The sequence below is a fragment of the Aulostomus chinensis genome, chromosome 2, assembly GCF_037954235.1.
Source record: "Aulostomus chinensis isolate RoL2024-O1b breed Wild chromosome 2, RoL_Achi_v1.0, whole genome shotgun sequence".
In the NCBI taxonomy this organism is placed as follows: Eukaryota; Metazoa; Chordata; class Actinopteri; order Syngnathiformes; family Aulostomidae; genus Aulostomus; species Aulostomus chinensis.
The window spans coordinates 5912709-5927550 of NC_141321.1; the positions used below are offsets into that span (position 1 = coordinate 5912709).

The 14842-nt window shown below is 43.6% G+C and overlaps 1 protein-coding gene across 6 annotated transcripts in view; it reads right to left on the reverse strand.

Annotated features, from left to right (window-relative positions):
• map1aa (microtubule-associated protein 1Aa) overlaps positions 1-14842 on the reverse strand; it is a 45810-nt gene that overhangs the window by 13004 nt on the left and 17964 nt on the right. For 5 of the 6 annotated variants that reach the window (XM_086224161.1, XM_086224171.1, XM_086224197.1 and 2 more), the window contains 2 exons: positions 3311-3393; positions 49-189 (listed from right to left, as the gene is read on the reverse strand). In XM_086224161.1, the coding sequence (XP_086080287.1) occupies positions 49-189; positions 3311-3393 (224 nt within the window). Of the gene's footprint in view, positions 1-48; positions 190-2353; positions 2449-3310; positions 3394-14842 lie in introns of those variants that run through there. The other variant, XM_086224205.1, reaches the window with a different exon arrangement.

A 14842-nucleotide genomic window follows, 5' to 3' on the forward strand; every position in this document is an offset into this window, starting at 1 on the left:
TGATCCACAAATGAACACTGTGGAGAGGAAGAAGTGTGCTCTGCTTACTTGAGGGTCGGCGATAATATTTTGGAAGTGTTGCCAGCTGAAGGCTCCGTCCTGCAGAAGGGTGTCACCTCCCAGGTCAGAGCTCTGGCCGCTCAGAATCAGCAATTTATTTCCAGCAGAGTCAGTGATAAGAGAACGGATCTGGACAGAGCACAGGAGATCCACTATAATCACCGCTGACACTGGCGCTTTGTGATAATACACGTCACATAAATGAGTTGGAAAGATTAAAAAGTCTTTTTACAGCCCAAGAATTTAAAATGGTCATCAGAATTATTCTGGCTTTAGCGTACAATAATCTATTACACTTGTCTTTTCTGGAAGTATTTCACATTCATGGGGCATGTCTTTCAGCGTGAGAGCGACTGTTTGACCGATTGAGCCACTTAGTTACTGTAACAGGATGACACTTGGAAGCAGGCCCGTGACGACCATTGAGGACACCCAGGTCATATCTTCAGTATTTTTTTCCCACGTTTTTTTTTCTTTTTTTTAAACTCAGAAATGTTAAATCAATTTATGATAAAAATCCTTTTGACTTTGATTGATTGGTGGAAAATTCAGCAGCTATTCTCATTTGTTTATTCTGAAAATAAAGTCCACATAAGACAATCTTTTTTATCATCGCCATTTTAAAACGTAGCTGAACTATCCAACACTTGAAATATTGTATCACGTGACGCAGCCTCGCGAAAGTCAGCTCAGCCCCGCGGGATGTAGCCTACGTTCTCGTCAAACTCCGCGCAGTCAGTTTTTTTTGTCGGGGTGGAATTTGATAATGGAAGCAAGATGAAGAAGTCGACTCTAAAACAAACGAAACTCAGCTTTGGAACGCCAACAGTCCGGAGAAAGAAAGAGAGGAGGAGGTGAGCTGCTTTCGCTGGTGAGACGGTGCAGTATTTGGTGTTCCCTGGGTTCCCTTGTAGCCATGTCACTCCCCTCACCGTTCATCCTCTGTCCTTGCATGGCAGCTAGGGATGCTTGATCAATGAGCATTCTCATCAGTGTAGTTTTTAATTAGCATTTCAGGCAACAGTTGTTCAAGCAACAACTGCCTTGATAGGATTTCGTTTTCCAGTCGGCACAAAAATGCTTGGAGAAGGTGGAGGATTTTTCTTCTCTCTCGATTTGATTTTGCCGCATTTCAGATTCAAAAAAGGCTGGAGGGTCATCGCAACCTGTTGTTTATGACGTTGTTACACACACACACACACACACACACACACACACACATTAATAATCTACTTTTGTGATCACTCCGTTTTGGAATTGTTAAAATAAACATGTTCACCTCTTTGAGGGGCTTGTGATTTGACCTCTGTTTATTCACGTTTCCTAAATGTATGAAAAGTCACCAAATTATGATGTTTTTCTGTCAAATAAGATGAATCACAAGATTTGACCTCGGTATTTGAAAAATCCTGGGTACGGCCCTGCCTGGAAGAAGCTACTGCTGTCATTAGAGTTTGAGACGAGAATTAAAATGTTCACTTTGAAGTATTGCAACAGACTCAATCAAATTAATTGTCCCAAAATGCAACTTTAGACACATTTTGAGTGTAAAGTCCCAGCGATGATTCATGGTCATTTAGGGTAGCTGCAATCTTACAATCACAAGTGAAATGCTTTTGAAGGTTTCAGCAGAAGTTTGACTGATACAATATAACCCGACTGGAGTTTAAATATGAACCTTCTTTTCCATCATATATACTTGGAAAGAAAACCCTGTATTCCTACTGAGGGGCTGGGTAATTAACATCAGGTGCTGCTGAGTCTCCAGCAGCCATCCAAGCTCAGTCCAGGTGGGAGGAGCCAAGCCATCAAGCACAAACGCCTCCTTGTTGCTCTTTAGCACAGTTGTGTCCTCAAAGTGTGCGCTCTTTCTACTTATTTTTCTTTTCTTTTCATTTATCTATGGAAAGCACATGAAAAGATTTACTAATTTTCTTTGAAATTCTAGGGCTGTCAGGCACTTACAAAAAATAATCAAATGAATGTTTTATAATTAATTCATCATAATTAATCACTAATCTATCCATTTTCTTCTGCTTATTCCTGTAAAGGGTCGCGGGGGTGCTAGAGCCTATCCCAGCGGCTACGGGCGAGAGGCGGGGTTCACCCTGGACGGGTCACCAGTCCATGGCAGGGCCAACACATAGAGACAGACAACCATTGGCTCTCCCAGCCACGGCTACGTCAATTTAGAGTCTGGATTAACCTGGTCCCTCTTGATGTCTTTGGACTGTGGAGGAAGCTGGAGTACCAGAGAGAACCCAGCAGGAACAGGGAGAACATGGAGACTCACCCAGAAAGACCCCGTGCTGCAGCCGGGGCTCCACCCACAACCTTCTTGATGGGGGGCCACAGGGAGGACCACTGCTCCACCGTGCAGCCTAATCACTAATATTAATCATAAATATGTTCAATCAATTGTAAAATGTGAACATATGAAAAAAGATGTTTCATTGACGACACAGGTAATAATGAGCTCAAACTAACCCTCGGAGCGTCAGGCCTCTGCGTCCTACAAACAAAGCATGTTCCTCTTCTTTATTTTTGACAAACGAGATGCGGCTCAGGTCTGTTGCTGCCCTCTACTGGTTAGCCGCAGAGTTACGAACTAAATCCACGTATGCATTCGTTGGGTGATGGAGAGATAAATCGTGTTCATTTTCTTCATAAAGTTGCTTCATTAAAATGAATGTTCTATGTGGCCAACCCTACTTCTTACTTTATGCTGTAACCCCTCATTATTTAGTTTTAGTTCCTTTTTTTCTTTTTTCTTTCATTTTTTCTCCAACACCTTCCTCACATCAGGACCAACTCCAACCCAGAAGAGACACAACTCCAAGGAAAGGTGCATCCATCGGCTCAAGGTTCCGTTAGACCGGAAGCGTGTTCTGCTGTTTCTGTTTCTTGCAAATTGATGGTGAATGGATGTTCATTTGTTTCATTGAACAGTCTTGGACATATCTCCTCATGAGATGATTATTAAATTATATTGTATTGATATTGTGTGAGTATGAGGTGAGGTACACTAAACTCTACAGCATACACAACTGTCAGAAGTCTCCCTCAAACAGTTACATTTCCTTTCATACTTTGTGTACATTTCAGATTCTGTACTTTTTCAATTGTACCTCAGTAAAGATCTTGAAGGAATATTTTTAATCCTACCAGATTCGTAACTGAGTGCAGGTTTGCCACCTCTGCTGGGTTGAAGCCTTTGGTCTCCAGTGAGGGTCATGTGATCATCACTCACCTGTGCAGTAGCAGCCTCCTCGGATGGATTCACCAGCACTGCCGTCTGGAGGACGTCACTCTGGTACTGGAGGACTCGCTGGCCTGAAGACAACAGAGACAAATACACTTGAGTGTCACAGGTGGTCTGAGGAGGTGAGGAGCTGCAGGTGGTTCTCATGATGGACATGACTGGCATTTGCATTTGTAAAAACAAATTGGGCGAAAATAAATGTTAACATCATTTAATTTTTTTAAAAGTTGGGTATTACAAAAATCTGGTCAAAATCAGAAAGTGCATCATGATCACAGTTATGATCCCGACATGTTAAATTATCACCTGATTTTTTCCTAATCCAACAGTTCCCAAACATTGCAGCTCAAGTCTGAAAGACTTTGGACATCCCCTATCCTCAGAGGCGGTTAAAGAGCAAACACACACACACACACACACGCATGCACGCACGCACGCACGCATGCACATTCTTGACATGTTTTGGCACCCAGCCTTCTTCAGGAACTTCCTGAGGACAAGCGCTATTTTCCTTCTACAACATCTCCTTTTCCATGCCTGTCAATTCATATTTGTTTTTGAAATTCAACTGCAGTTTTTATAGTCGTGGGGTTATTTTTAATATTTGGATAACATTTAGGTCTTTTTAAATATTTTGTCATTATTTCATCATAATTCATTTCTTGAAAAAAATGGAGAAATAGGTTGTTACAAGGAAACAGATGGTACCAAAAAAAAATTCTTATTTTAAATGTGACAGAATCACGACAGACTTCTAAACCAGCTGGTTCCGCTCGTCAAGGCTATTCAGAAAACCAGAACCAGAACGCTGCTGAAAAAGCAAAGTTGGGCAGTAACTGGCATCACCATTCCACTGCCCCATGGCTCTTCATCTCCTCCTCTGCCCATTTGCCATCTTATTCCTCCCCCGGTGGGGAAGTTAAGCCCAGGACAAATACGCACTTTTCATATACAAAACAATAAGGCAGAAAATGCCTCAGCCACACGCCTCATTGGCTGTTGCTATGGGGACGCTTCTGTGGCTGTTGCTGCCAGCCGAGTTACACTGACCCAGTCTTGGCTGAGGGAGACGCATTGCAGCATTTCTGCAAAGGGGTGGGTGGGGAGGTTGTGTGTGTGTGTGTGGGGGGGGGGGGGGTGGGTGGGGTGGGGGGGGGGGTGTTATGCTGCATGAGAGTATGCTCACAACATCAGACCGTAGAGGAGGTGAAGGCGAGGGCCAAGGCAGCAGCAGCAGGATGAGCATGCATCCGCTTCATCGGGGATCTATATTTAGCATGAAAGATGGTGTTGACTCCACCTCTCCTCCTCCAGAGCGCAGCGGAGCTGTCGAAGGCTGATTAAGTCACTGTTCCCTGCCAAGGATGATGAGGGCGATGAATAAAGATTCAATATTCACAGGTTGCATGTTGTGTTGAAGAATTCACAGAGACACGCGGCCCTGGTTCCACACCAGTCCCACCAGCACCATCCCATTGGTCTGAATCTGCACCAGTAAACACCGTTTCTACTGTCACCATCTGAATTTGCTCCATTGCTCATCAGGCAGGCGGAGTGGAACGCATGGTTGAGGGTGTTTTTCCAGCCCAGGAGACGATTGATGAGCATCACCAGAGCAAAGACACGCCTGAACACTTCCAAGAATGCGGAACAACTGCAAGCTCACATTAAAATTCCCATCAGAATGTGAAAGATTCCAAGCTGGAATCCATCCACCCATCCACCCATCTATCCATCCATCCGTCCATCCATCCACCCATCCATCCGTCCATCCATCCACCCATCCATCCGTCATCCATCCATCCATCCACCCACCCACCCATCCATCCGTCATCCATCCATCCATCCATCCATTCCTCCATCCATCCCTCCATGTTCCCCCTCTTCTCCTGTTGAGGGTGGTGGGGGTGGAGCCTATCCCAGCAGCCTTCCCCCTGGACAGGTCACCAGTCCATGGCAGGGCCAACACATAGAGACAGACAACCATTGGCTCTCCCAGCCACGCCTACGGTCAATTTAGAGTCTGGATTAACCTGGTCCCTCTTGATGTCTTTGGACTGTGGAGGAAGCTGGAGTACCAGAGAGAACCCAGCAGGAACAGGGAGAACATGGAGACTCACCCAGAAAGACCCCGTGCTGCAGCCGGGGCTCCACCCACAACCTTCTTGCTGGGGGCCACAGTGAGGACCTCTGCTCCACCAGGATGGTCAAGCTGGAATCATTAATTGCTGATGTTTTCAGGTCTATGCTCATGTTTTAATGATGAGGGGGTAAGTGGTTCCTGCTGCGTTAGCAGGGGTTGGAGATTCTGACAGGTCTTCTGTTCTTGCACCTGGAGCAGGTTCAGGTCACAGCCTGCAGCTGCAGTTTTCAAGCTTTTGCTCTAACGTCACAACAAACGGACCGTTTCTTCATCACTGGACACAGACACCACAGACTCATTCCAGGGTTGGAGGGTCAACACATTTTGTACCTGTGTTATATAACAGGTTGGGAACGAATAAATGATGGTTTCTTCCTATCATCTGCTCACCTTTTCCTTTGAAATACAGGGTTGTTTCACTTTCTCCGGCTTTCTATCATATAAACGCGTGCTTTGTTTGAAAGAAAAACCCCAACTTTTTGGAAATATGCTTAATGTCCAGGTGAGCAGAGAGTCTTCTCTCCTGTCTGAGACCATTACAGAGCTCCAGACCTCCATCGGATGGCTCACTGCAACCAACACTCCCACTGAGGCACTGGAGGAACCCAGCGCCCCAAAGAGTTCTCTGGCTGAATTAATAGACATGGTGTTGTGTTCATCACTCGCTGAATATTCTGAGATGTTATTTCAGCAGATTCCCTCCTGGAACTACAACCGGCTCACTCACCCACTCAGGATCAGGCTCCTGGTTTGTCCAAACTCCCAGAAAACTGCAGATCTGCTCCAACTGCCTGCTCGTTTAAATCAAGCCTGAAGACTTTCCTATTTACCGCTGCCTTTTGTTAAATCAATTTTATCAATATCGTACACTGCACTGTAACTTTTATTCTCCTGTTTTATCTGTTCTGTTTGTGTTGCTTTTATCTTATTAATTTTACCTTTCATGTTCTGATCTGGAAAGACGATCAGAATTATCAACAGTTCTTTCACAGGAAATGTTAAGAACAAGCCCAAGTTCTATCTAACACTGCTCAGACTAAAGACTAACTAAACCTGACTTTTGAGACCTCCTCCATTGCACCACTGCTAGCGGTCATAGCAGCACAGCTAACTAGCAGGCAGCTGTCTGCTGGAGGTCTGGAGCTCCGTGATGCACCAGAGAGGAGAAAAGGGTCTCTATCTGCTAGTCTGGCTTGAAATGTGATGGACAATAATAATCAGATTCCCCAAAAAGATTGTGTTCCTTTAAGGTGTCACAAGCCAAAAAGTTTGAGTTCTATGAGGTCACAATAAACTTGATCTTTGACCTTCAAATCCCAGTCCAAGTCCCAGGTTGATAGGGCTCGTTGTACTGGAGCTCCTGGATCAGCAACTTCACGCCATGACATGAAGACATAAAAGAAACAGAAACTTTGATCTTTGCTGTTCATTTTGTCAGTTGTGATGCCAACAGAGAAATCCTAGACTCTATTATCAACTGAATCATGAAATTGTTTGATAAAATACTGTGATTTTAAAAGTATTTCTTGGTATTAAAGTGGTACCACTGAGGGCGGAGGAGGACTGAGGACTGACCACGTCACCACACATGAGTGAATCTAAAACCAGTCCATCAAGATCAGGACATTAGAGGGATATTTGGCTGGATGGTTGTGACCCATTTTATGCTTTGATCTTGGTACTTGCCTCTGTCCTGGTTTCCAGTCAGTCTCCCCCACTATATACCACATCTGCTCTTATCAGAGACAAATTATCCTGCAAATGTAGTAAACTCCAACATTTCTGACCTGATATCAATCCGTAGTAAAAGCAGGGAGTAAAGTTGCAATATAACCTGAGTAAAAAGATAATATTACAAGAATAAAGTAATATATCACAAGAAAAAGTTCATAACATTTCAAGAAAAACGTCAAAATGTTATCAGAAAAATGTTACAAAGTTACAAGTATGAAGTATTAGAACCTTCACGCTAATGTGGCCCCAGCACCAACAGTTATTAGTCAAGAGTGTTGGTTGAAGTTGGAGATTATTTGTGCAAATATTAATAATCAGAACCACAGTGATGGTGTTTTATTGAATCAACATTTTCAAAATCAACTTTTTTTGGAAGCTCCTATTGATACTATTTAAGGTTTATTTTCAAGACTTGTACGCTTTAAATTTCATGAGAGCGCTTGAATGATGATGATGTGCATAAGCAAGACCAAGGCAAGGCCACGCGGTCACTATCTGGTTATGATCTGGTTACTATCTGGTCACTATCTGGTTACTATCTGGTCAGTATTTGGTCACTATCTGGTTACTGTCTGGTTACTATCTGGTCACTATTTGGTCACTATCTGGTTACTATCTGGTCACTATCTGGTTACTATCTGGTCACTATTTGGTAACTATCTGGTCACTATCTGGTTACTAATTCGTCACTATCTGGTCATTAGCTGGTTACTATCTGGTCACTATCTGGTTACTATCTGGTAACTATTTGGTCACTATCTGGTTACTATCTGGTCACTATCTGGTTACTATCTGGTCACTATTTGGTAACTATCTGGTCACTATCTGGTTACTAATTCGTCACTATCTGGTCATTAGCTGGTTACTATCTGGTCACTATCTGGTTACTATCTGGTAACTATTTGGTCACTATCTAGTCACTATCTGGTCACTATCTGGTTACTATCTGGTCACTATCTGGTTACTATCTGGTCACTATCTAGTCACTATTTGGCCACTATCTGGTTAATATTTGGTAAATATCTGGTCACTATCTAGTCACTATTTGGTCACTATCTGCTTAATATTTGGTTACTAGCTGGTCACTATCTAGTCAATATTTGGTCACTATCTGGTCACTCTCCGGTTAATATTTGGTTAATATCTGGTCACTCTCTGGTTAGTATTTGGTCACTATTTGGTTACTATTTGCTCACTATCTGGTTTCTAATTCGTCACTATCTTGTCATTATTTGGTCATTATCTGGTTACTATCTGGTCACTGTCTGGTTACTATCAGGTCATTATCTGGTTACTATCAGGTCACTATCTGGTTACTAATTCGTCCCTATCTGTTCACTATGTGGTTACTATCTGGTACCTATTTGGTCACTCTTTGGTCACTATCTGGTTACTATCTGGTTAGTATTTTGTCACTATCTGGTTACTCTTTGGTCAATATCTGGTTACTTTCTGGTTAATATTTGGTCACTATCTGATTACTATGTGGTTACTATTTGGTCACTATCTGGTTACTAATTCATCACTATCTGGTTGCTGTCTGGTTACTATCTGGTGACTCTTTGGTCATTATCTGGTCACTATAGCGTTACTATCTGGTTAGTGTTTTGTCACTATCTGGTTACTCTTTGGTCACTATCTGGTCACTATATGGTTACTTTCTGGTTACTACTTGGTCACTATCTGGTTACTATTTTGTCACTATCTGGTTACTATCTGGTCACTATTTAGTCACTATCTGGTTACTATCTGATCACTATCTGGTCACTATCTGGTTACTGTCTGGTTACTATCTGGTCACTTTCTGGTTACTATTTGGTCACTATCTGGTTACTATCGCGTCACTATCTGGTCAATATCTGGTCACTATTTGGTTACTATCTGGTCACTCTCTGGTTAGTATCTGGTCACTCTCTGGTGAGTATCTGGTCACTATCTGGTTACTATCTGGACACTATTTGGTCATTATCTGGTCACTCTCTGGTTAGTATCTGGTCACTCTCTGGTGAGTATCTGGTCACTATCTGGTTACTATCTGGTCACTATCTGGTCACTGTCTGGTCACTATTTGGTCATTATCTGGTCACTATTTGGTCACTATCTGGTTACTAATTCGTCACTATCTGGTTACTATCTGGTCACTATCTGGTTACTATTTGGTTACTATCTGGTCACTATTTGGTCACTATCTGGTTACTATCTGGTCACTATCTGGTTACTATCTGGTTACTATTTGGTCACTATCTGGTTACTAATTCGTCACTATCTGGTCACTATCTGGTTACTATCTGGTCCCCTATGTCAAGGTAAAATATAACCAACTCATTTCAGTGCTGCGCGAGTCTGAGCAGCCTATCAACCGCCTCACTGTTGCATTCCTACGTCAGGTTACTGGCGTGTCCAAGGACGATGCGCTGCAAAGCCTCTCCTGTGCCTCCACCTCATTCACGCTGTTATCATACAAGCAAATGCTGGATGGATGCAATCGGGCCCTGTGGCTCCTGCTGTTCATCAGGGTGAATAGCAGGACCAACAATGGAGGGATAACTGAGGAGGGTGGATGGACTGAGGGAGAGCCTTGTAGACTCTGAGGGGACACCAGCAACACACACACACACACACACACGGATTATACTGACCTACTGGATAACAAGTGTTTGCTGTCGGCTGTGGCTGATATGACAATGAATAGGTTTTACTTCCCCCAGCTTCTAGTGGTGAACTGTAATATAATATACTACATCCCAGAGTTAAGACACTCTAATTTTCATCTGAAAAATTTGCATAGCACAGTGGAAGAGTTTGACATGGAAGCTCTAGGAAAACTCTAGCTTGCAGATAGTTTTCTTTCTGCCAAACCAGGTTAAAGCACCTGAAAAACCCTGCCACCACATCCAGTACGTGTCTAAGGTCTCACAGAGGCTAGCTCGGTTAGCACTGCCATTGCCATGCTTAAGAGAGCTTTTATAACCTGCGCCGGTTTGCTGCCATGCTGCCCTTTGATGACAAGTATGCTGCATGGTGCATTGTGGATACCTGGGCTGCTAGGTTGCTTCCAACTGCTTCATTCAGCAGCTTGGAACAACTCTCAGTCCATTCTAGAGAAGCAGGACATCCAGAGTTTGCTGCTTGGATCATCCAACCTTCCAGCCCCCATGTCATGTGACCCTGCTCCTGTCTGCTGACAGTTCCCTGCTTCCAGGCTCCCACAGCCGTCCGATTTATCAGTGGAGGCAACGTGTACCAGTTTGTTGCTGCTACTGGTACAGTGGGTGCCAGACTGGGAGGGTTACATAGACTCTCTGCATCATCATTCTGATCAGCCGAGGTTGTTAGAGTCTAGTTTTCTAGTCATAATTTCCCAAGCAAGGTTGGTTTTGCTGTTTTTGTAAAGGATTATTGTAAGGGTTGAGTATTTGAGGGGAACCATTATGATTTATTATCACAATCTATCAACATGTTCTAATATTAACACATTATGAATCACTATAAAGAGTTACATTATAGTAAAACACAGAATCTCAAATAAATAAATGAGACGGTGCTGAAGAAAAGCTTCCCTCTGTACTGAAGATGTGAGATGTGTAATAGTGAGGGGGTGTTAACAGCATTAAGGGATAAATCCATGCGAGCCTACACACTTGCACATAGGCTGCGGTGCATGATGGGAAGTGGTTTGCGGTCTCTTTCATCAGAGGTGGCAGCAACATTTCCGCCCACTTGTTGCCAAGCCGAGGCCACAGCTTTACATGCTGAAGTGCCAGTGGAGGACAAAGATAAGTCAGCTGTAGGTGTGTGTTTCTTTGTGAACCACATGGTGTCCTCTCAGCATGGCTCCCCTTCTTCCTCACCAGTCAGACATACAACAGGAAAACACTGCCTGTGGTGGGGTTCAACTTTTCCACTGAGGAAGTGGAAGCACTGACTCACACTCAAAACTCAGTCTAATAAATGGCAGACATTGTAAAATAGCCCAAAATGAATAAATAACCCTCAGACAATGCAGCTGTCCTGACATCCCAGTCAACAGCGACATATTTCTCAATTTAGTCGAGTTCTGAAAGTGTTTGGTCTCCATCGCGTCCACAGAAAGATTTTCCTCCTTAGGTGTTAAACGATCTGTTGCTGGTGCCATGTTTACCTGTAACAGATCATTTAACATGCTACTTCACCCAAAACATCTAGTTTGCCATTTAACTACTCAGAAAAAAGGAGTCTTGTACTCAAAAAGAGGTTTTTCTGCCCTAAAACATCGTCTGGTATAACCCACACCTGCTTCATCCAGCTTGGTACGCTCAGTAATCCCCTACCACTAAACTGAAATGACACGTTTCCATGGGTGTGTCTCTCTGGATGTTTCACATGTAAGTCATTTCACATTACACAGCACAGAAAACTACAGGGCACTCCAGGAGAAAACACCTCTGCCTTTGCAAACTCAGGGAAACCATTGAAAAACATACTTTCAATCAAAAACTCTTCACTGCGTCACGTCTCTGCCTCGGAATGTATTGGGTTCTTCCGTCCTCTATGCTCCACCCCTCATTTACCTACCCCACATTTAGCTGTGGAGTTTCAGCATAATCCCTCTAAAAACCCTCTGAAGATGGAGGAATGAACTTTCACTGAAGCAGAGGGAGGGGTCTTCTTCCAGGGCGACTGTGATTTATCAGTATATCGATAAGTCACCATTCATCCTCTGTTATAAAGGAACTCCTTGTCCATCAGACTGTCCAGAACACATAAACAAATAAAACATAAAAGAGACATGCCCCCCCCCCCCCACTGCATCTGTGGGAAGTGAAACATTAAAGTGAATAATGGATGCGAGCAAGAGGGCCTGGGTGTTGGCAAACGTATATTTCCTCAGAGAGGTGTAAGTGTGATGTGGAGGTGATTGGTACCTGCTGTTGTGGCGGTCAGATGGATTCACACTGATGCATCGTTCAGCTGAACCTTGAGGGAAACAATTAAGGAGCTGAATGGAGCCTGTGGTGCAACAGCAGCCCTCCGATATTAGCTGCCTGCTGAGTGACTGCTGCAAGCACCTGGCTGACGAAGATCCGCATGATAGAATGCTGTCTTTCCATTTACCTACATATTTATGGCAAAAATAGGTGTTTCTGCTTGTATTGAGTTGAACACTGGCTGAAGAGCGGCACAGGAATGCGTCCTCAAAGCGTTCACATTGTCGAATGTGTCTGAGTCAATGCGTTGCTGGTTAAATCCTGAAATCAGGGCTTTGATAAACAGAAGCTGAAGATATTTAGTCTGACGCCGCCATCCGTGAATGATTACGCTTACATCATCGTAAAAATGACCACTCAGTTAATGTGCAAGTAATCAGTGATGCCAGAATGAGGATTCTGAGTCTGGTAGCCCGGTGGAGGCATCTTCTAAAACAGCAGCGAAGGTGCTTGGTAATATCTGGTCACTAGATAAAGGGTGCTTGTGGGAGTCATCTCATCAGTGAGTTACACGCGCAATTAATATTTTAATTGTTGGACACACAGCTCTAACAATTTGATGTGATCCATTTAGGTGACAAAGGCTATCCTCTGGCCAGGTACCTCATTACGTGTGGTGGCTCTGTCTCGGGTCAGCGGGAGGAACCCTGCTTTATAACCCTGAAAAGGTGTGTGATATAACCCTGGCATGTGGAGTTCTCCACAAGATCGCACAAAAGAATGGGGTGTCATTTGAGGACCTGCACCCAGAGAACCCCCTGCCCAGAGGTCCCTGGTCACACCCATCACAGTCAGGAGTCCTCAGGAGGAAGGAGGAACTGATTCTTCTTTTACCATTCAGTGATATGTTCAGGTCTGCAATGTTGTTTCAAAAAGACAATGTTAAATGTTGAGTGAACAAATCATTATGACGCGTTTTCAGGTTCTCACTGATGTCAATCATCGTGGTGTTGATTGACTGAAGTGATTTGATCATTTCCACCCTCCAACTGCACATCTACGTTAGCCTGTGTAGGACCTCGGCAGCTAACACGGAGAGACGTAGCGCACCAGCATGTGGGGAGGAGACGCACTGCTGCACTGTTAGCTGCATCTGGGAGGACTGGCCAGCGTCTGAGTCGCCTTCCATGCTCTGGTCCAAAATAGAGCCAAGTTCCATCCATCCATCCATACATACATTCCTCCATCCATTCATCAATCATCCATCCATCCATTCATCCATCATCCATTCATCCATCATCCATCCCTCCCTCCCTCCATGTTCTCCCTCTTCTCCTGTTCAGGGTGGTGGGGGTGGAGCCTATCCCAGCAGCCTTCCCCCTGGACAGGTCACTTTTTGAGTTCAGTTGTGATTCGTGAGTCCTTGGAAGCCATTGTTCTGGTTAAAGTATCACTGTAAGTTGCTGGGGATTTCGAATGTTTTCATGTTTCATGTTTCTGATGAATGTTTGTTGTTAATATCAAAGTCAACCCCAAGTGTGTATATAATGCTCTTGCTTCTGCCTGCTAGTAAAAGAAAACAATGCTTTTTTGAGGACCATCTACAAGCACGAGTCGACCGCTGTGGGGATGAACCACTGACTCTCATGTTCTAGGAGCTCTGACTTGGAGCTTTGGACAAGTTGTTGCAGCTTTTCAAAAATGAACTTTTGAGTCAAAATAGATTTTAATCGGTTTGGTGCCAATCAACTTGTAGTTTTTGATAGTTTTGGTTTGATGTTTTTCACTGAAAATTAAACTGATTTAAGAAATCCAACAAACAGATGAGAACAAATTGTCAGGATCAAAGTTGAAAAAGCAATTTCCTCTTATCACATGTAACTGCATAATTTTAAAAACGAGTCATTTTGATCATAACAGCACATGAAGTTAGAAACTGTGAGACACAATTTAACAGCCAGAATCCTGGGAACCTTTCCAGGATGACACCAGGCCAGCGAACGTTACATGAGCCCTTTTGTAGGAGCGTTTCAGCCAGGACGATATGAACAGATACAGATCATTATGTAATTACTGCTCACAGCGTGAGCGCGCACTGACTGAGCTGGCCTCACTACACACAACTCTTACAACAGCACACAAACACCGGGCTGGAAAAACTCATGTTTCCATCCCCTTCTTACTACAATGATTTTCAGTTTGTACCCATAAATCTAGGGCCTGTGAAGTGGGAAGACAAAAAGTTTAATAATCAGAAAACTCAATTTTTTTAAGCCAAGATATGTGTGTGTGTGTGTGTGTGTATCAATACGAAGAAAATAGAAACAATCTATCACTCAAACATACACTGACACACAAAACATGTCAGTTAAAATCACAAATCTGTCTGTAATGATGCAACATGAGCTGACACGACCCAAACCCCAGTCAGAAATCAAACTTGTGGATGATGAACCCCACAGACCGTTGCTTCATAGTTTGTACAAGTCAACGTCATAATGTTGTTATTCCAGCTTTACTTTTCCTTTCACAGCCATAAATTACAGTAAAATTACAGTAGAAAGACACATTCATCCTCCTCCTGGAGTGTTTGTGTCTCTGTGTGCTGCACAGGTGCCACATCCAAGGCACCAATGTGATCACTACCATCCTGGTTGATGATCCAAAGAAACGACAGAGAGAAACTACATGGACGTTCCTCTCCTCTCCTCTGGGCTCGGAGGGTGAATAATCCTG